Consider the following 21,027-nt stretch of genomic DNA (forward strand, 5'->3'; position numbering starts at 1 on the left):
GGAGTTTATTTTCTCCACTGGGAGCGCTTTCAAAGCCCCTGCCAGCGCTGGCCCCTGTAACTGTATCTCCACCTCTGCCTGGTACCCTCCCACCATCTCCCCCTCCCCACCTTTGAGAAACGCCTAGGCAGGATGACCCCAGCTCCTTCTGTGAGAATTTACCGCCCTGATGTGAAATCATAACCCTGTAACTTTCCCTTTAAGAGCTGTCAGAGCCGGGGAGGCTGGCCAAGCTTGGGCTGGAGGTGGGGACAGAGGAAAGAAAGAAAAAAAAAAAAAAAGAGAGAGAGAGAGAGAGGCAGGAAAAGTTTTTTCAGAGGAAAATGCAGGGTTTGTCCTTAACCCTGACGTCAGATCTTGCTTTAATAAAACCCCCTCAGGGCTGCGGGAAGAGGCATATCTGGCACTCCTGATGGGCCAGGTCAGTCTCGGCCCAGCTCCCCCGAGAGGTGGCCGGATCCTCTGGGCTGCTCCGTAGATGCCTTGGCCACTGACCTCCAGGCATGAGGTGGTTCCTGCCGTGGGCGCTGGTGGCAGTGACAGCAGTAGGAGCAGTGGGCAGCACCCTGGCCATGGTGAGTCCTGTCCGGAGGGGCACGGAGAGGGGTCCCAGCTCCCATCTCCACCGGTCCTGCTGCGTGGGTGGGCAGGATGAGAAGGGCTGGAATGTTAGGGGGCAGGGAGGTGTCCACTGAGGAGCAAGGGCGAGGCCCAGGGTGAGGAGTAGGCTGCTGGGGACAGCTGATCCTGGCAGGGGGAGGAGCGGGGCCAGCACCTGGGGAAGCAAAACAAACAGGACTTCCACGCCCTCTATTCCCACCTGAAATGCAGCAGAAAGGGACACTCGAAGGAACAGAGTCAGGGAGCCTGGACTCCAGACGTAGGTCTGCCCAGACTAGCTGTGTGACCTTGGGCTAGTCACTCACCCTCTCTGAGCAGCATAGAGTAAGGAAAACTGTTGTTAGACTTCTAGTCTTTGAGTTTGGAAAATGAGTCTCCAAGCATCGGAGATGCTACAAGGCAGGGGGTGGGGGGTGGGGGAGTTAGAAAAGGCCAAGAAAAGTTGGAAGGGAAAATATCAGCTTTCAACAAAAGCACTTACTTGCGCAAACAGTGCTTGTGCTGATTCTCTAACCCCAAATGCGGCAGCCTTGGGCTTGCACAGCCCTCTACAGCTTATGAAGCATGTACCTTCGGGTCTGCAGAGGAAGCCCGCTGTTTCAGGGGAACCCTGAGGGTTCTCCCTCTCCCACCTCCATCCCAAGGCACACGGAGGGGAAGGGAGGAAGGTCTGCACCTCCGAGAAGCCAGGGAGCAAGATACGTGGCAGCACAGAGACAGGCGGCTGGCTCGGGGCATGGAGCAGGCACGGGGCGGGCAGGAGGTGGGCAGCCGTGAAGAGCTTCTGAATCCAAGATCCCACAGCCCGGGCCAGGGCCTGCTGCCAGTCGTAAGACCAAGAGAACGAGAGAGGATGGCAAGAGGGAGTTTATTACCCACTCCCACAGACAGCTTTCTTGGGGGTTGATGTGCCCCTTTCCTAGATGAGGAAGCTGAGGCTTGGGGGTAAGCTACTTGCCCGTGGGCTCAAGGACGCTGGTTCTGAATCAACCAGATCTGAGGCTGAGAGCTGACGGCTGACCACAGGCCAGTTGCTCATAGGCGCTGGGTGATGGATAGTCCTCCAAGCACGGTAGTGTGCATTAATGAGATCAGGGAGGGCGTCTGGGTGCCTTGCTGTTAAATCCTCCATAATTTGTGCGGCTTCTGCCTGTAGTTGGTGCTGAGCCATCCTACCAAAAAACAAAAGAAGAAGAAGAAGAAGGGACTTCCCTGGCAGTCCATTGGTTAAGACTCTGCCCTCCCAATTCAGGGGGCACGGGTTCCATCCCTGGTCAGGGAACTTTTAGGGAGTGTGGAGTTTGGGGTTGACATGTACACACTGCTATATTTAAAATGGACAACTAACAAGGACCTACTGTATAGCACAGGGAACTCTGCTCAATTTTCTGTAACAAGCTAACTGGGAAAAAGATTCGAAAAAGAACAGATACATGTATACGTATAACTGAATCACTTTGTTGTACACCTGAAACTAACACAACCTTGTTAATTAAGTATGCTCCGATATAAAATAAAAAGTTTAAAAAAAGGATATTAATTCCAGTTTACAAATGAAAGAAATGGAGACAGGGCACATAAGGGACTTGCCCAGGGTCTCACAATTAATTAGCGGGAGGGCTCAAACTCATATCGTGTCCTGCCAAATCCCACTCTCTCTTCCATAGCTTTCCTGAAAACTGGAGCACCCAGAAGATGTCATATCAGCCTCTATTTCAGGGTTGCAATGTCTGGGAGGACAGGGTTGGATGGAGAAGAGGTGAGAGGGGTAGTGAGGTCTGAGTGAGGAGGAGGAGAGACGTATGTAGGGGGGTCCAAGTCCACGGGAACCCCAGGTACCTCCTCAGAGCAACCTGCACTAGGGAAGAGAGGGTACAGGTCCACAGGCTCAGCCGAGGGGACGCACAGCACAGGAGCTGGGAGTCCAGACAGACCCAGGCAGCAGGGTGGAGGGAAGGTTTCTGGGAGGAGACAAGGCACCTCTCTTCTGTGCCCCTGCCCGGGGACCCTCTGTGGGGACCCATGCTTCCCCCCTGCAACACTGTTATCTGATTCAGGAGCTCCCCGGATAGAGCCTTAACCCCCCAGGGAGGGCTGGGAGACAAAGGTCAACCTGCACTTTCCTTTAGAGCCAAGTTCCACCTGTGGTCATCCTCCCCAAACTCATACATAAAGGGAATGTGAGTCCATTCAAGGTCCCACTGAGGTTGTAATGGAAAAAATGATGATAGATGCCCACATGGAAGAAAAAGTTCATGAGAATTGCCAAGAAAACTTCTAGGAAGTCGAATTGTGAGGGGGGGCTTGCCCTGTCAGATAGTAAAACATTATCGAAAAGTTCCGTAATTGAAGGAGGAAGAGGCCAACCCAGGAAGAGATAAATCCAGGGGCGGGACGGCAGTGAGCTCAGAAACGTAGCCAAGTGTACTCGGGAATGTAACATATGATAAAGGTGAGCCACAGACAGACCTTGTTTTCCCATCTCTTTGTTCTTTTCTTCCTTCTACATGTAGTGAGTACCTCCCTTGTGCTAAGAGAGAGGGTCTACATTTGGGGGGGAGGTTGCCAAGCACTGCGCCAAAGCCTATATATTTATATACGTAAGACCTTCCTCAGTTCATCCACATGACATTTGTGATTATTTCTTAAGCATCTCCTAAATTCTCATAGCAATACTGTTAAGCAGATGTAATCATCTTCCTTTGTAGATAAAAACTAAAGCTCAGAGAGGTTAAGTAATTTGCCCAAGGTCACACAGCTAGTAATCTGTGGAGCTGACTTTTGAACCTAGGTCAGTTCTCAACAATACAGCCTCTTGCCTCCCTGGTCCATGTACTTGTGCAAACATGAGAAGCACAAAGTCCGTGACCCTACTGAGCTTACAGGCTGGCGAGGCAGGTGACAGCCACTCATACGTTGGAATGAGAGGTGGCAGAGGTGATGTCATCCAGGAAAGAGAGGCCGGGTGTAAGCTCTGCCACAGGCTGAGCCAGCTCCAGCAAGTCCCCTAACCACTCGGACCTTCCTGTCCTCTCTTGTTAATCGGGCCTGACAACCTGAGCCCCATCAAGTTCCCCGTTGCCGAGGAGTGAACACAGGGCTGCTTGAGGGAAGCCTCTCAGAAGCATGTGACCAGGTACATGAACGCTGTGCTAATAAATTCCAGGGCACACATTAGGTCTCTGGTTGTCTGTGTACAGCTGAGACCCATATACCTTCTCCCATAGAAATGTGTGTTTGTGTGCACAGGGGTATAAGCATACATGTGTAAGTGACTGTGGCTTGTCTGAAGGTATAAAGCCCTATGGTGTGTGTGTGTGTGCCTGAGGATACTTGGGCTGAGTGTGAAATGCAAACCCACTTTCAGCCCCTCAGACCAACTACAGAATAACGTGGCCCCGGGTAAGTGGCACATCCCTTTTAAAAGATTGCAGGAGCATAAACGAGATGGCTTCTTTACACTTCCTGTGTAGAGCTGGGATCTGAGCTAGCATTTCAAACCCCACACCCACCAGCTCCCTGCTCAGAGCCTCTTCCGTCAGACTGGACACTCTGCTCCCAGCTCTGGGCCCCTCCCGTCCACTGCTTGTCCAGGATGCTGGCGAGAGCGTGGCTCGGACTGGCATTTTCCACCTGGGCACGGCCCTTGGTGAGGGCTCACCCTCTGGAATGGGCACAGGAACGGTGCTCCTTGGGAGACCCGATCCTGACCTTGGGCTGGGCAGTACCTCCAGGCTGTCAGTGGTATCACCTCCCCAGGCTTCAGGGAAGGCCCCTGCCCCACGCCTGCAAAGCAGCCAAACGCCAGGAGGCTGTCTTTGTACAAACAGAAACCCTGGAATTCCTCCCAGGAAACTTTGCCATCGCTCTGCGCGGTGGGAAAGGGCTGCTACACACACTGTAGGTTACATATGGGAGCAGGGAGGTGAGCCAGCAGTGGTCCAGGGTGGGATCGTGGGAGGAGCTGGGAGGGATGCCAACCACAACCCGGGAAGTAAAGCAGGGCAGGAAGGCTCACAAGAGAACCGTGTAACACTGCAGACGTCTACGGGCGAGGCTTCAGTGCCTTGTTCATTCATTCAACAACTCCTGTGGAGCTCACTCTGTCCCAGTAACATGGATGATGATGAGGGCTAACACTGATCCAGCGCTCACTGTGTCCTGGGCACTGTATCCCCAGCATCTGTGTATATCAGCTCCCTTGAAAACCACACACCTACAAGGCAGGCTCATTATAGTCCAGACCTGCACTGTCCAACCAGTAGCCACTTGCTACATGAGGCCGCTGGGCAGCTGAGATGTGGCTGGTCCCAGCTGAGCCGAAAGGCTAAAATACACACTGGATTTCAAAGACTTAGTGTGAATACAAGACTGTAAAATTCTCATGATAAGTTTTTTCTATTGACTCCATGTTGAAATGATAATACTTTCAATATATTGGGCTAAACAAAGTATATCAGTAAAATAAATTTCACCTTTATTTTTTAGTGTGGCTGCTAGAAAACGTAAAATTCCATCCAGGACTCACATTATGTTTTACTAGACAGTGTTGTCCTGGAAAGACACAAGTGTACATAGAACGGTCGTAATAGGTGGGGAAGGGAAAATACTGAGCTTCTCTCCTTGCAAGCTGTGCACCCTCAGACAAGTAACTCAGCCTCTCTGAGCCAGTTTCTTCATCTGTAAAACGGCATAATGTTCGTACTCACTTCTTGGGTGCTAATCCTCTTGGGAGGCTTAAAGAATAAAGGGAGGTAAAGCACATGAAGCCCCAGCATGCCCAAGTGGAAATGACAATTGATCCTCACTCCAGACAGCAGGGGTGGGGCATCCCACCCTGAGTGGAAGCAGTGGCTACAGACAGGTGCCAGGTCCGAGCAAGTGAGCAGGAGTTTGTAAAGACCCCAGGCTCAGTACCAGGTGGACGAGAGCGGGGGCAGAGTCATTGGTGGGCTGTGCTGGGCTCAGTGCTGAGTGGGTCTTCAGAAGATCTCGAGGTTTCCACATTCTGGCCAGCTTCCCAGAACATGTAGAAGGAGTCAATGAACACTTCTGGGTTATCATGTAGGAGAAAGAAATGCTGCTGCTGCTGCTGGGGCTAATGCTGATGATAATGGTGCTGATGGTGCTGGTGGTGGTAATGATGATGGTGCAGATGGCGATGGTGATGGTGGCGGTGATGATGCTTGAAGGTGAGACTTGTGTCTTACAACCCTGAGTCAGGTTGACAATGACAGTGATTTTCATAGCCCATCCACTCACTTGCTCCATGGATGCTAACGGTGCGGCTATGTGCCCAGCCTCTTCCTCTTTCTAGAGATGTGGCGATAGATGGTTAACTCAGTCCCTACCGACAAGGATGGCTCACGTGTTGGAGGTAGATTTTTTTCCCTAGCACAGACGAATGTGTTGAAAATCTGACAGGGAAGCTTAGAGGGCTTGCAGAAGAAAAACACTAATGTTGGGGCTCTGAGCCTGAATTCCTGGGGAGACCTCCCACCCCCAGCCCCAGGCACTTGTACATTAACTGGCACCTTGAAGATTCTTACACACACATGGTTTCCAAAACCATCTAATTATGAATTTACTTATTTATTTTTGCTGTGTTGGCTCTTTGTTTCTGTGCGAGGACTTTCTCTCGTTGCGGCAAGTGGGGACCACTCTTCATCACGGTGTGCGCGGGCCTCTCACTATCGTGGCCTCTCTTGTTGCGGAGCACAGGCTCCAGACGCGCAGGCTCAGTAGTTGTGGCTCACGGGCCTAGTTGCTCCGCGGCATGTGGGATCTTCCCGGACCAGGGCTCGAACCCGTGTCCCCTGCATTGGCAGGCAGATTCTCAACCACTGCGCCACCAGGGAAGCCCCACTAAAACCATCGAATGAGAGAGACTCTGGTATCTCCTCCAGCCGTGACATCCTGATAATCTACCAGTTCTTCCCCTCCTCCTTCCATCATGGCGGGCGGGGGTGGGGTGGGGGAAGAGAGACAGAATCAGAGAAGGAACTGGAACTCTCAAATGTGAATAATGGGCATTCCAGGGGATGTGATAAAATCTGCTCATCCCATCCCCCTAATCTGGAAGCAAGTCCAGGCTTGGGGCATGGGCCTTGGGTCTGCTCGGCCTTGGTGGTGGTATAAGGGGGAAGAGAGGGGAAAGGAGAGCCCAGGCCCAAAGGACAGGAAGGGAGGGGTCCTGCCCTGCCCCTCCCGTAATCCTGCATGAGTCTTAGAGTAGAGAGAAGGGCCGTGTGCCCTGAGCCCGCCCAGGGCTGAAAGGGGCAGGAGGAAGGAAGTGGTCTAAGGGTGGAGGGATATTCTGAGCGAGCTGGGACTCAGATCCTGCTCCTGGGGCAGAATAATGGGCTTGCCCAGACAGCTAGTCATCACTGTGACTCCAGACAAGCCACTTGCCTTCATAGCGCTCATTTGCTAATCTTGAAAATGAGGAGGTTGGACTTGACCCCAAACTTGCTTCCAGCTGGAGGCGTGAGCCACTCCTAGGGGCCACACTCATTCATCAGGTGGGCCAGCCACAGGGCTCGGGTGCCATGATTCTTGTAAGGGAACGCATGCCGCTGCCTCTGCATTAAGAGTGTGGTTGGCCTGACACCCCAAAAGCCCATGCTCTGGAATGTCCCTCCAGGTATGCTTCCTTCCTTCAAGGTGTCCCCAGATAGTCTCCCTTTTCCCCACGTCTCCTCTTTCAACCCTCAGAGCGTGCCCCTGGTCTCATAAAAATGGAAAGCCTACCGCCAGCTTAATCTCCAAGGGTCCCGCCATCTCAGTGGTACCCGGTCAGGCCTGGTCCTTAGGATGCCCGGACGCTGCTGCAAAGACCAGTGCCGGCTCCCCTGGGCCTACTGAGCGGGTTGAGCAGCCATCCAGGACTCCAGAGTTTTGACCCTTTCCACCACAGTCAATCCTTGAGGCCTTGCAAGTTCGAGAAGCATCCTTGTAAATACCATTAAGAGCTTAGTCCCACCTGCCTCCCCATCTCTGTGAATAATGCCTCCATCTGCCCCGTGAGAAACCTGCACCATTATCCACCCTTTTCTCCCTACCCAGGGCCTCCAGCTCCCCACTCGGACCCGGTCACTAAGAGGACTGATCAGCGAGCCATAGCCACGGGCGTGGTTCCTGAACACAGAGCAAGGAGTCACAAGACCCCATTCTAGTCTAGGCTTTGGTTTCATCTCTGAGCCTGGATTTCCAGCCCAGGCTTTGGTTTCATCTCTGAGCCTGGATTTCCAGCCCAGGCTTTGGTTTATCTCTGAGCCTGGATTTCCAGCCCAGGCTTTGGTTTATCTCTGAGCCTGGATTTCCAGCCCAGGCTTTGGTTTCATCTCTGAGCCTGGATTTCTTCATCTGAAAGTGGAGACGGGAAACCCACTTTGCCCGTGCTCTCGGCAGGATGAAGTGGTGGCCGAGGGGAGATGGTGGCACAGCACCTGGGGCTGAGAGCCGGCCCCCCACCTCCGGGCTGGGCCTCAGCTTTTCATCCATACAAGGGACCTAAAAGCCCAACTCACAGAGCCCCAGCGACAGAGGCAGAGAATGCAGGTTGGATGCTGAGCATATGCGTCGAGAAGGAGCTTGGGGGCCGCAATGAGAGAGTGATGATCAGAGTGCTTTGGGGTTGGGGTGCTGTCTTCTAGGCTTTTCTGAGAGCTCCTGGACAGCAGAAGCTGGTGGGTGGGTGCTATGTGGACTGGGGGCTGCAGCCATCTACCCGTCCTCCCTGCTGCTGCCCTTGGTGTTCAGATCTGCCCCCCATACACACACACACTCACTCCGGCTGTCTCTGGCCCTATACCCCAAGTAGCCACGTCCTGACAACTGCAAACTTCAGCTCTTAAAGGATCCAAAGCACCAACCCTTGCTGGGACCTCGCTGGGGGCTGAGGACCACACGGAGCTCACTGAGTATCACCCCCACTTTACAGACTTGGAAACTGAGGCACACATTTTGATGACCTCCGTGCGATCCACGCTTCAAGAACACCCCCAAGCTCCCCACACAGGGCTGGCAGGACCCCTTCCCAGGGTGTCCTGTGCCCCAGCCTCTTGTCCACGTTCTGCTCTCCCCACCCGAGACAGGACCCCATCCAGGAGGAGGGAAGGGGGGGCGGTCGGGGTCCAGGCGGTGGATGGAGGGGCGGCCTTGTCGGAGGCCCAGCTCAGTGAGCTGATGGTCAGAGTCAGAGCCAGAGGGATTGCCTCAGCCCACTTGCCCCTGCCCTGTCAGGGGGGCAAGCAGCTCGTCCAGGGCCACAGTCTCAGCATCAGGGCTGCAGCCCAGGGCCTCCCACCTACAGGTCCACCCGTAGGGGCTGAAGACGGTTCCCTCTGTCCTACTGGATGGCTGCTAGCTCTTCCCTTGTATGCAGAACAGGCTTAAGCTCAACAGAGGGCAATTTTTTCCCCCTGTGTCTGTACTGGCTCTTGCTCCAGGGCTGGTTCCCTCCCTGGTCAGCCATGGCCACCACCACAGCCAGGTCTGGGATGTGGAAGGCTCTCTGCTCCTTTTCATGAGTTGAATGAACTGGAAATTAGGCAAGAACAGGGTCTCTTAGAGGCTGCTGGGGGAATACGAGACCCAGAGTCAGAGCAGAGAGTATAATTGTCTTGCTGTGTCTCTAACCTCCATAGGCCTCAGTTTCCCCATCTGTCAAATGGGGACCATCAGCACTGCCCTTGCAGGGTTGTTCCGGTCATTGCCTGGCACAATGGGTTGGCTGACTCAGGAGAGATCCCCGTTTTCCACCCAGCAGGCGCACACGTCCCAGGCATGGCCCTTAGGTCCTCTGGCTATGACGCCTGCTTGCCTTCCCCGTGTCCTTGAACCCTAAACCCCAGCAACGGTGACCACTGGTCATTCCTGGTCCATGCCACTTTGCAGCACCCGCACGCCCCTGCTCATGCCGTTCCTCAGCTTGGATGTTCTCTTTGCCATTCTGGTCAATTCTTACTCATCCTTTAAAGATGCAGAGCAAATGGCTCCTCCTCCAGGAAGCCCCCCCTGCTTCCACGGCCCCATCCCTTCCCTTCTCACCTTGCTCTCATAGCCCCTAGACTCTGCTGAGACACCCCGCCGTGTGGCCCTTGGGTGTGATGCCTTAAGGGACTGACACTGGTTCAGATCCCAACTCTACCACTTGTGAATGGTCTTGGGCAAATGATCCGACCTTTCTGTGGCTTGGTTTACTTATCTGTAAACTGGGGGAGATGATTATAAAAGCAGCCTGCCTCTTAGGGTTCTCACAACGACTAGACGGCTTAGTGTGGAAACTAATAAAAGAGGCATAAAAGGCAAAACGCAGACCATGTAGACCTCATTTTGATCTTGATTCATAGAAACTTTCTGATTTTTTTTAAAGCTTTGAGATAATCAGTGAAGTCTGAATACGGACTAAGTATTTGCTGTAGGGAAAATTACAAAATTGTAACCAAACTAAGTTAATTGGTGTGAAAATTGTTTGTTTTTTTTTAATTCTCCATACTTTAGAGACAGTCTCTGAAGAATTTCAGGTAAAATCACATGATGTCTGAGATTTGCTTTGAAATCCTCAAGAATGAAAAAGTATGTGTGTAGGCGGGAGAAATAGAGGAAAGGAGATGGACAGAGGTTGGTTGATAATTATTGAAGCGGGAATAGGTATGTGAGATTCATTATATTATTCTCCAAACAGTGTGAATATTTGAACACATCTCCAAAAAAGAATGAACACGTCTTAAGTTTGATTATACGTAACCCTGGTAGAAATGCCCGCCACTTGCTATGCACTCCGTCAGGGTTAACTCTTATTAATAGCGCTGTCACTCTATAACAGAAGTTAGCGATCATTTCCTAAAAAAGACCAGAGAGTAAATATTCTAAGCTTTGTGGACTATAGGCTCTCCATGGAATCTTCTTTTTTGTTTTTTTACAGCCTTTTAAAAGTGTAGAACCCGTTCTAGTCTGTTACAAAAACTGCTGTGGGCGGGATGTCCCTGGGGCTGGTTTCTGATCCTTGCTCTATAATGCAATTGCCTTTTTCATACTCCTGTCTCCTAGGGAGGCTGGGCGCTCCCTGAGACTTTATACGGGGAACTTTGTAGACGCTTTATATTCATTTGATGAATGAACAAATTCATGAGGGCTCGTTATTTGGAAAGAAATCTGGCTTCCTGCCCTTTCTACCTTCTCCATACAAAGTCGACTTTTCCAAACAGACGCTCATAAGACTGCATGTTTGTAAAACTAATTAGCAGAAAAGCTCTACAAACCTTCCACCCCCCAAGAGGTGCAGCCTGGCCAGCGCTGAGTCAGTGCTGGGCCTCAGGTCCCTGGAGATCCTGCCATCGGAACCGGAGTGAGCATGGAAGGCTCTGGGCAGTGCTGGGCCCTCCAAACACTCAGGACAGGTGACTTGTGGGGGGGGTGGTTTGAGCTAAGAGTTTTCCAAGACAGTGACCCCACCTGCAGGGCATTCCCACCAGGCCCTGGGTACAGACCCCTAGGGGTATCCTCGGAGGAGGAGGAGATGCTCAGAAAATGTGTCCACCAGCTCACATGGTGGCTGCCTGTTAGTTACACCAGAAACGTGAGAGCAAAGGGTCAGAGAGGGCTGCCCACAGGGCATCCCCAGCTCTGGACCCAGGTCTGTGTCCACATTCTCCCACTGCCCACCGAGGCCTCTTTTCAGGGAAGGAGCAAACAGAAACTGCTTCCAGACAAGGCAGCCCTTTCCTAAAACCCCCAGGGCCCAGCTGAGGCTGGCTCAGGCCATTCCTGTCTCAACCCTGCCCCCTGGTGGAGCATCTGGGTGTGGCCGCCCAAACGTGGGCAAGCCCAGGCTCTCTACCATCCCTTCCATACATGAAGCACTAGCCCCCGGTGTGCCAGGCTCTGTGTTGGGCACCTAGGAGTCAAGAAAGGGCAATCTGTCCCTGAAAAGCCCCACGAGAGGCTCCCACCTCCTCTTCCGGGGACCCCTGGAAGCTTGGGCTCAACTGAATTACAATTTTCACCACCCCGTGTTGTAATCTTGTGTGTGTCTATACTGTGACTGCCTTCGGGTAAGAACCACGCCTTGTTCATCTGAGCACCAACCGCGCAGGAGGTGCGTAGTGCATGTGTGTGATGGGAGGGTGGAGGAATGAATGTGTGGATATGAATGTGAAGGAATGAAGGAGAGGGGAGCATGGTGATAAGTCCCTCTGGAGGGACACTTTGGGGACACTCAGAGACCCCTTCTCAGCCGCGAGACTGTGAGCAAGTTACTTACGCTCTTTGAGCTTCAGTTTCCTCATCCGTAAAATGGGGGTAAGACTATAACTGCTCATTAGGGCTGCTGGAGGACGCGGTCATCTTTACCATTTTAAAAATGAGGAAACTGAAGCTCAGAGAGGGGGTGAGCACGGCCCCAGGTCACAGAGCCTTGGGAAATGGGTTCCAGTCACTGCAGATGCCCTGCCCTTTCCTCCTGGTCCCAGGGCCCTGGTCATCGATGAACCACATACAATCTCAGAGGATGGTGGGGTCCAGCTCCATCATCGATCAGGATGATTAAGGTCTCAGGGTGGCACCCCACCACTGCCAGCCTCCTACTCTCTGCTCCCATGCCTACCACCATTCATTGTTGTAAAAATGTTTGCCTTCTTAATTTTAATCTGCTTAAGTTTGTCCAATGAATATGATTAAATGGACTGATTCATTGCTTTTAACCTGCCTACTGATTACCCTCCTTGCCCAGAGGGTTAAGTAGCAGACATGGTCTTAGTCCATTTGGGCTTCTATAAGAAACCACACACACTGGGTGGCTAACGAACAACAGAACTTTATTGCTTATAGTTCTGGAGGCTGGAAGTCCACCATCAAGGCCAGCATGGTCACATTCTACATGAGGACCCTTTTCATAACTGGCAGCTTCTCATTGTGTCTTCACATGGTGGAAGGAGCCAGGGAGCTCTCTGCGATCCTTTTTATAAGGGCACTAATCCCATCCATGAGGGCTCCACCCTTATGACCTAATCACCCCCAAAGACCTCACCTCCTAATACCATGACCTTTAGAGAGGTTAGAAGGTCCACATATAAACTTGAGGGGACACATTCATTCAGTACCCAGCTGACACTTAGGGGTCTTGTCATGGGGAGCTGCTCCTTTTTTATTTCTTTCATTTTTCAGTCTTTCTCACAAAACAGTAAAAGCAAAGTACATCATTTTCAATTAACTACATGAGGCCTGCTTACTGAAAATGGTGTGTGTTCTGCAGGTTGGCCTGGACTGCTTTGTGGAAGGCTGATCAAGCTGCTGGCAGGTTAGGCATGTAAGTGCAGTTCTAGAAAAGTCATGTTAAGAAAGGAAAATGGCCTAGAATCTCCCCATAGTACCCTCCCCTGGCCCAGTTCTCTAAGACGAGGGTTCCCATTCTCACAAGAATCACCAGGGGTGCAGGTCAACATATAAATACTGGGCCCAGCATAGAAGAGCTGAAGCTGAATGTTCCAAGTGGGCTTCAGGCATCTGTATCTTAATAAGGTCCTTAGGCAAGTGGACCCTTCTCACCCTCGGCTGTATTCTGTGCCCGGGATTCTGCCCAGACCACTTCAGTCAGGCTGTCTGTAGACAGTGGCTGGGCATCAGTGTTTATCAAAGCTTCTGGATGGTTCTAACATGCGGCAAAGTTTGGGAGCCACGGTAGGAAGTGACTGTGTGAGGCGCTGCCCTGGGGTCTCTGAGGATGGAGATGGGCAGTGGGCTCAGCCCGGGAGCTGAGGGGCTGAGCAGGCAGAACCAGGCAGGAGCCTGAGCCCTGGGTGCCCAGCCCAGGAAGCATTAGGGCACAGCCCCACCCTCCTGTCTTTCCTGTAAACACAGTGGCGTCCGCGGGGAGTCCACATCCAGAAGCACATTGTAAAAGAGACTCTTATGTGAACAACTGCAATTTGGAAGTACCCAAGGCTGTTCTTGATTCTCTTTGGCTTTCTCCAGACGATAGATATTCTCCTTGCTTTCTGATTGTTTTCCTTCCCTTTTTTCACCCTTAGCTTCTGCTATTATAAAAAATGATGTAGGCCCATAGAGCAATGTTTGCAATAGTCCCTGTACCATGACCAAGGGCAGGTGGACATGTAGTGCCATATTGGGTATTCAAGATGGCTGATGCGTGTATGTGTGTGTGTGTGTGTGTGTGTGTGTGTGTGTGTGTAGTCACTTTCCCTGGGGTTTGGGTGCTGGACGAGGCAGTCGGGATTCAAAGGGTCATGCACCAAAATGAGGAGTCCTCAGGGCCTGGGGTCTAAAGGTCTTCCCACCCCACAGCTCTCATCAAGGACCTTCTAGGGATGGGAGATTTCCTACCACTAGATGGCGCCAACAGCAAGGGCTTGGCTCAGCAGACCCGGAGCCCCTCCCTCCACTGCCCCACGGTGCCATCACCTGCTTCCCTCATCCAAGGAGGGGGCCTTCTCTGCATCTCCCCTGGAGGGGCTGGGTGCCCTGGGGCTCCCGGCATGTACTTGGAAAGGAGGCTTCCTTCTGGGGAGCTTTAACTTGGTATGGAGACAGCAGGATGGATAGTAACCATGTGGAGGTGGTTACTATCCAGATTCCAGACCATCCCAGATCAGTTCAAAGTGTCCAGACCCCCAAGTCCTGTGCTGGGCTGTGTGGGTGCGAGGCAGGGCGCACAAGCGAGGGAGCGCAGGGCAAGGTCGTGCTTTCCAGCGTCTGCCCTTTGCCAGGCCTGCATACACAGCGCTTCTGCATACACAATGCCTCCACCCACCCAACAGTTCCCGAGGGGGCATTATTGTGGCCATTTCATAGATGGGGATGTTGAGGCTCAGAAAGTTTGTCCAAGGACACACAGATAGAACCTCTAATACAACCTGGGAAAGGCATGGAAGACTTCCTGGAGGAGAGGGCTTTTTTATTTCCTCTGTGAAGTGTAGGTCTTGAGGGTCTAAAGACTGTCAGAGATGGTCTGGGGGACTCATAAAGCTCCAGGCCTCCACTGTCACAGACTGACAAGGAAAAGTCTCTCTGCGTAGAGTCAGAAAGAGGAGGGTGTGTGAGTGTGTGTGTGTGTGTGTATGTGTGAGTGTGCGGTTTCAATGATTTGGGGGTTTGCGGTTTTGTGCGTCACGTTGTGTTTTTCGAGGAAAAGCAAACAAGGGAAGGTAGCCTAAATGCTTTCCAGATGAACACAGACCAGCCCTGCCAACCTCCAGAGCAATCTGCTCCCCACCAGCAAACCTGCCTGAAACCAAGCCTAGAGGTGACAAAAGCCTCAAATCAAGGTTTGCATTTTTGACTTTCAAAGGCCCTTAATGTGTCAAATCAATATTTACTGCACTTGTTATGCGCCGAGCACAGAACCAAGAGCCCAACTAATCCAACACTTCAACCTGGACCATCTCTCCTGGCCTCTGGTTCTCACAGCCAAGCGTTCAAGGATGCACACCACTCACCTTGGCAGAGAGCTTCCTGCCCTGGTAGGCAGAGAGCTCCCAGGGCTGCCCTGGTGCCCAGCACTCACACACGGCCTCACATTGTGATAAATCACCTCTAATATCTGTCTCTCCTATAAGCTGTGGTGCCACAAGCACAGGACATTTTAAACTTCATCTTCAAATGACTAAAACTTAAGAGAGACGGTGAGCTAGCTCAGCAAATGTTTGTGGAGTGACTGAAAGAGCCCAGAGGGAGCACAGGTAAAGGTCCCAGAAATGAGAGCTTGGAGACTCATTGGTGCCTCGGCCCTGACATGGGCCGCGTCATCCTGGATGTGTCCCTCTGCCTTTTGGATCTCGGTTTCCTCCTCAGGAAAAGAAGGAATCTGTCGGAATATCTCAGCATCTATTGTTCAAAGAATGAAGCGCAGATCTGTAAGTCCACAGAGCAGGCTCTGGTTCAAGATGGGGGAGCTGGCCCGTGGGGCACCCTGCACAAGCCCTGGCTCCACCTCCGCTAACCTCAGAATTCAGGAGCCCCAGACAGGAGGCTTCCCAGCAGGGACCACAGCCTGGGGGTGCGAAAATGCAGCCTCCACTCTCCATCCTCAGACTATTCCCTTCCTCCCTGGGCCTAGGTTTCCTCCAGTATAAAGAGTGAGGGGCCAGGAGGGCCGTTCAGGAAGGCAGCCGGAGGGGCCGGGCGGGTGACTGGATCCCTGAGATACAGGCAGTTGGAAGCTCCTAATACTGGCCGGCGTCCCAGAGCAGCCCCCCGTTCTATCTGCCTGATCTTCAGCGCGGGGAGGGCTCTTTGGGATTTATGTCTCCTTCCCCGCTGGCCTGTTGTCCTGTCCATCATATTTGCCAGCATAAAGATACATATATGGGCTAGGGGACGGGAATGGGGTTCTGGGGAGGAGTGCAGGTGGGGGAAGTGGAGTGGTGGTCCGTTACCCTTAGCGCAAAATAAGACCCCTCTCTGCATGGTTTGCACCAGCAGCAAGAGCATGACTCCCTTCCCTACGTAGGCAGAGCAAGGCAGCTGCAGGAGCCACGAGGCTGGACACTGCTGCCACCCACTGCAGCCCTTTCCTGGGGCTCAGAGGGGAAAGAAGAAGGAGAAGAAAACTAATAAAAATAAAAATAGCTGCCTGAAACCCGACGTTAAATATGCATATCACTTATATGTGGAATCTGGGGAAAAAAGATACAAATGAACTCATTTACAAAACAGAAGTAGACCTACAGACATAGAAAACAAATGTATGGCTACCGAAGGGAAAGGGGTTAGAGGGATAAATTAGGAGTTTAGGATGAACAGATATACACGACTATATCTAAAATAGGTAACTAACAAGGACCTACTGTAGAGCACAGGGAACTCTACTCAATATCTTGTAATTACCTCTAAGGGGATATAATCTGAAAAAGAATTAACATATAGGTGCGTGTGTCTATGTATGTATGTATAACTGAATCACTGTGCTGTACACCTGAAACCTCAGTGGAGAGGGTAGCTCTTTAGGACGCAGAGAAAAGAGCAACCGGTTGAAAAGAGCGATGGGGTGTGGGCCGTGCCGCACAGCGTGACTCATCAGACGGCGTTTACTCAAAGCTGTCGCTCCCTCATCTCTAACTGAGGCCGACTCAAGCACCTCCCAGGTTTCGGGATGATCAGAAGGGAAGGAAACACCCATGGGGCTCAGAGATCTGACATAGAGTCTGCCCCCTGCCCCCCGGCCTACCCGCTGGGGAATTCGGGCAACTGGCTTAAGTGTCTGAACTCCGGCTCCTCCTATGGTTGCACGGAGGAGAAAGGAGACGTCTGGCTAGTAAAAGCCTGGTGGAGAAACATAATTTCGCGCAAACCTTTCGAACACCATGAAGATGGGAAGGTGACTGCAGACCTTTGGCCTCTGAACCCCTTAGCTGGCAGCTCCCTTTATGTCTGCCCTTCCCCCGCAGGCCCTCTCTCCAGCTCCCACGGCCACGGTCTTCACCCCGGCTCCCCTGGAGGACACCTCTGCACAGCCCCAGTTCTGCAAGTGGCCGTGCGAGTGCCCGCCATCCCCACCCCGCTGCCCGCTGGGGGTCAGCCTCATCACAGACGGCTGCGAATGCTGTAAGATGTGTGCTCAGCAGCTTGGGGACAACTGCACGGAGGCTGCTGTCTGTGACCCCCACCGGGGCCTCTACTGTGACTACAGTGGGGACAGCCCGAGGTACGCAGTAGGAGTATGTGCACGTAAGTGACACCCCCCACACACCACCCGGCCAGCCCCCAGCACCCCAGCTCTGGCCCAGGGCCCCCCACCCATTGCGCTTCCTCTGGGCTTGCTCCAGTTCTGCAGGACATACCCCCTGCCCCCTACCCCAGGCCATGATTAGAGGCCAGAGGCTGGGCTCTTCCTGAGGAGGGAGGGATGCTGCATTCCTCTGGCATCCAGAACCTGGCTGTCTTCTCTGTTCTCCATCCATGGATGAGTCCAGGGAAGAGGGATCCACCAGTCAAGACCTAAGCCTGGTTCTGTTTTCTTAGTGGTAGAACTCTTTGCTGGATGCCCATGACCTCCCAGGGGCACCAGGACCCTGCAGAGCTCCAGATATTTCCGTAATATTGTAAATTAAAATAACATGGTTTTAAAACATTTAGTAGCCTTGAAAGAATAAAAACCAGCAGCCTGAAACCACCCCTTTCTACCACCCACCCATGTTCCTCTGGTTACTACAGTCACTTTTAACTTTCAGCCCTTTCTTCTGGTAGTTGCAAATATTCAATACATGTCTTCTGTTACATATTGATTGGCTTGAAATATCCATTGTGGATAATCTATGAATGATCCTATATGATAGCTAATGTCTGAGTTCCTTAATACCACCTGACATCTCCCCCATCTTCCAATATCATTGTCATATTTTTGGTTATAAACCACTATTTACAATATTAGGATTATGTAAATGTTTTTCACTGTGACATGAGATAGTGCACTTGTTTGAATTTCCTTTATTATGAAGCCTTTTGTTTTTCCTAGGGTTTCTATTTGCCTTTGCTTTTTCTCTACGCTTTGTCCTTATAATAGCCCCATGCCAGGGGAGAGGCTGTTTGTTGTTTGTTTGCTCTTCACAGGGTTCTACCATTTCCTTTGTTGTTCTCAGAGACCTCCTTTCTGGGACTTTCTGGTCTCCTGCTTCTATCTGGACTGTTACTCACTTAGCTTGAATCATCTAAGCATTTATTCAAGGTACCTGATCCAGCATGATGAAAAGAGGTCACTAGGCATGATGACACAGCAGCTTAACTTCTGAAAAGTTACACAAAGCCTCATAAACCCAAGGACTCCCTTCCTCCCTTAATGCTGAATCAAGCTTTCCCCACAACTATGATTCTAATAGACCCCACTGCATATTCACACACAGCAGACTCTCTCATTCTCAGTTAACCCATTATATTTCCTGAAGTGGGTTGTTGATGAGGGTTATGCACAAAATTCCAAGTCAAAACAATCATGGTTAACTTATGAGCACTTTCTGCTCTTTTGACCTCAGTTCAGGCCTCAACTTTCATACCAAGTCATCTGTCTTTAGTGTTCCAAGCAACTGCCATTGATTCTGCCATCTTTCCATTTTTCCCCCTTTGACTGAGACTCATTATTAGCCCCACAAAACTCTGTTCAGTGAAAACTTGCAGATTCCATCTGCATAGAATCATCTGACGTGTTGGTTAAAAATGTTATTCCTGAGCCCCACCCCAGACTTACTCATTCCAATTCTCTGGAAGTGGAGATGGGAATCTACAACTTTAACAAGCTCCTTGGACGATTCTCATACTCAGGTTTGAGACTGACTGCTAATGTATATAGTCACTCATATACTCTCTCCCTGTACCCAGGTAAGGAAACCAGGCTGAGCCTTCCTGCAGTAGAATCCCCTCCATGTCTATGAGACTGTCTCATCATTTTTTTCCCCTTTTACAGCTGTTCTTTAAGGTCATTAAAAGGAAATTCATTGTGACTATACGATTCCCTAAAGTTGCAATGACATCTCACCATGTGCCAGGCACCACAACTTTATAGACATTCTCTCATGGACCCATAGACTGTACAGACCCTGGAACTGCCTATCCTGCCTGCCTTTACCACCAGGGGCCTGGAAAGCCACCTTCCCAATCCAGCTCCAGCCCTCTCTCTTTAAATGTCAGCTCCTGCCTTCACTTATCTCCCTCTCTTCATGAGTCTCTATTTCCATTCCTTGTATTTGAAAAGAAGACTGTGGTTTTCAGGAGACTGTAATGAGTACTGCACTTGCCAAGGGTTCTCTGGTCAGATAGGTCTACAGACATCGGAATAAATAAGGTCCAATAAGTGAAACAGAACTTTTCAGAGGTTTTAAACATTCACGTCCATTGTCAAATTCCAAACAGAGAGTTGTCCTAAGAGGACTTTTCTTTTTGAACTTATTTGCACAGTGAACACGTTTTTCCAGGCAGATTTTTACCCAATCACCCACCTACCCCACCACACACACTCACTCAGATACACATGCAGCATGCATACATGTGTGCACACACACACACACACACACACACACAATTCACCAGTGTGCTACTCAACATCTTCCCGGAAATGCTGCCATAGTGTCTAAATTCATGAGACCCTAATGCGAGAAAGAAGAGAGTCCAGGGTCTGAGACGCTAGAGAGGAAGAGGCTTTGGGGCCAGAGGGGAAAGAGAAAGAAGAGTTCCTCTACACACACCATCTGTCAGCAAATGGCCAGCAACCAATGGACGATCCCCAGGACAGGCTAAATCTGTCCTTAGAGACTTGTGTGTAATTAAGCCAGGACAAGGAAATAAAAATGAGCAGTTGCAACACTGGCACAAATAACTCAAAGAGAGGATCACAGGGATTATGGCAAACTAGGGAATGCAAGCTTTAGCCACTGAAGCCAGGCAGAAAAGTGAGTTTGGTCTGATCCAGTCTGCTCAGTTTTCAAGTGAGTCCAGAAAGAAATCCAGATTTGTAAATGTTGGCAACACACTGCAAACTTTTTTTAAAACCACTCCATGGGCCAAACTAAATACATCTGTGGGCAGAGAGTGACCTCTGAATGAAACTGTTTGGCTATTTTGGCGGACAAACAGGACACTGCATTCAATGCAGCTGGGTCAGGATTGAGGGCAGTGTGGTTTGCTGGAAGGATCATGAAATTTACAGGCAGACAGACTTGGGTTTTGCCTCCTGGCTCAGCCACTTACTGGCTACGTGACCTTGGGCACGTCACTTAAGGAGCTTGATCGAACCAGCTTCGCGTGGTGGTTGAGGCTGAAGCCTAAAATGGGGTCGGCTGCTCTTGGTGACTGTCTTATGTGCTTCAACTTTCCTTTGTAGAAGTTCCCTTAGCCTTGTCCACGGTCATCCTCAGAGTTTGGGGGCAGGGCAGGTTCCAAGCTCAGACTCTCCCATCTGAAGAGTGAGGGAGTAGAAAGCCCATGCATGGTGTTTGGAGCTAGACAACCTAAGTTCGAACCCCAGTGTCGTAACTAACTAGTACAATGGTTTCAGGAAAGCTGCTTAACCTTTTTAAGTGTCAGTTTCCTCATCAAGGAAAAATGCAATGAATGAATAATGTCTACCTCTCTGGGTGGTTAGGATGTCGAGTGCCTGATACACGGTAGAAGCCCAATACAGAGTAGGTTTCACCCCACCTGACATCCATCCATCCGTCCACTGATTCATTCACATGGTGAACACAGGTTAGTGATAATACGGCAATGGGGTTACAAGGCATGGCCCACTGTCCCTGGTCCCAGGCAGGTGACAGTCCACCAGGGGTGGGTCAAGGGGAGTAAAGATCCAGATGGCACAGCAAGGCGACTTGAGTTCCTTGAAGTCCGTCAATAAAATGAAAGCCCACCAGTTCATGCCTGGACTTGCAAATCTGAACCGTGAAGGAAACTCAGCCAGCT

General features: G+C 51.2%; 1 protein-coding gene across 3 annotated transcripts in view; it reads left to right on the plus strand.

Annotated features, from left to right (window-relative positions):
• Positions 1-503: 503 nt before the first annotated feature.
• The window catches only part of CCN4 (cellular communication network factor 4), a gene marked incomplete at both ends in the record, with an annotated part of 29,325 nt that continues 8,801 nt past the window's right edge, over positions 504-21,027 (plus strand). For 2 of the 3 annotated variants that reach the window (XM_079722413.1, XM_079722414.1), the window contains 2 exons: positions 504-575; positions 17,028-17,307. In XM_079722413.1, the coding sequence (XP_079578539.1) occupies positions 504-575; positions 17,028-17,307 (352 nt within the window). The remainder of the gene's footprint in view (positions 576-17,027; positions 17,308-21,027) is intronic. The other variant, XM_079722415.1, reaches the window with a different exon arrangement.

The sequence above is a fragment of the Hyperoodon ampullatus genome (assembly GCF_949752795.1).
Source record: "Hyperoodon ampullatus genome assembly, chromosome: 17".
Lineage (NCBI taxonomy): Eukaryota > Metazoa > Chordata > Mammalia > Artiodactyla > Ziphiidae > Hyperoodon > Hyperoodon ampullatus.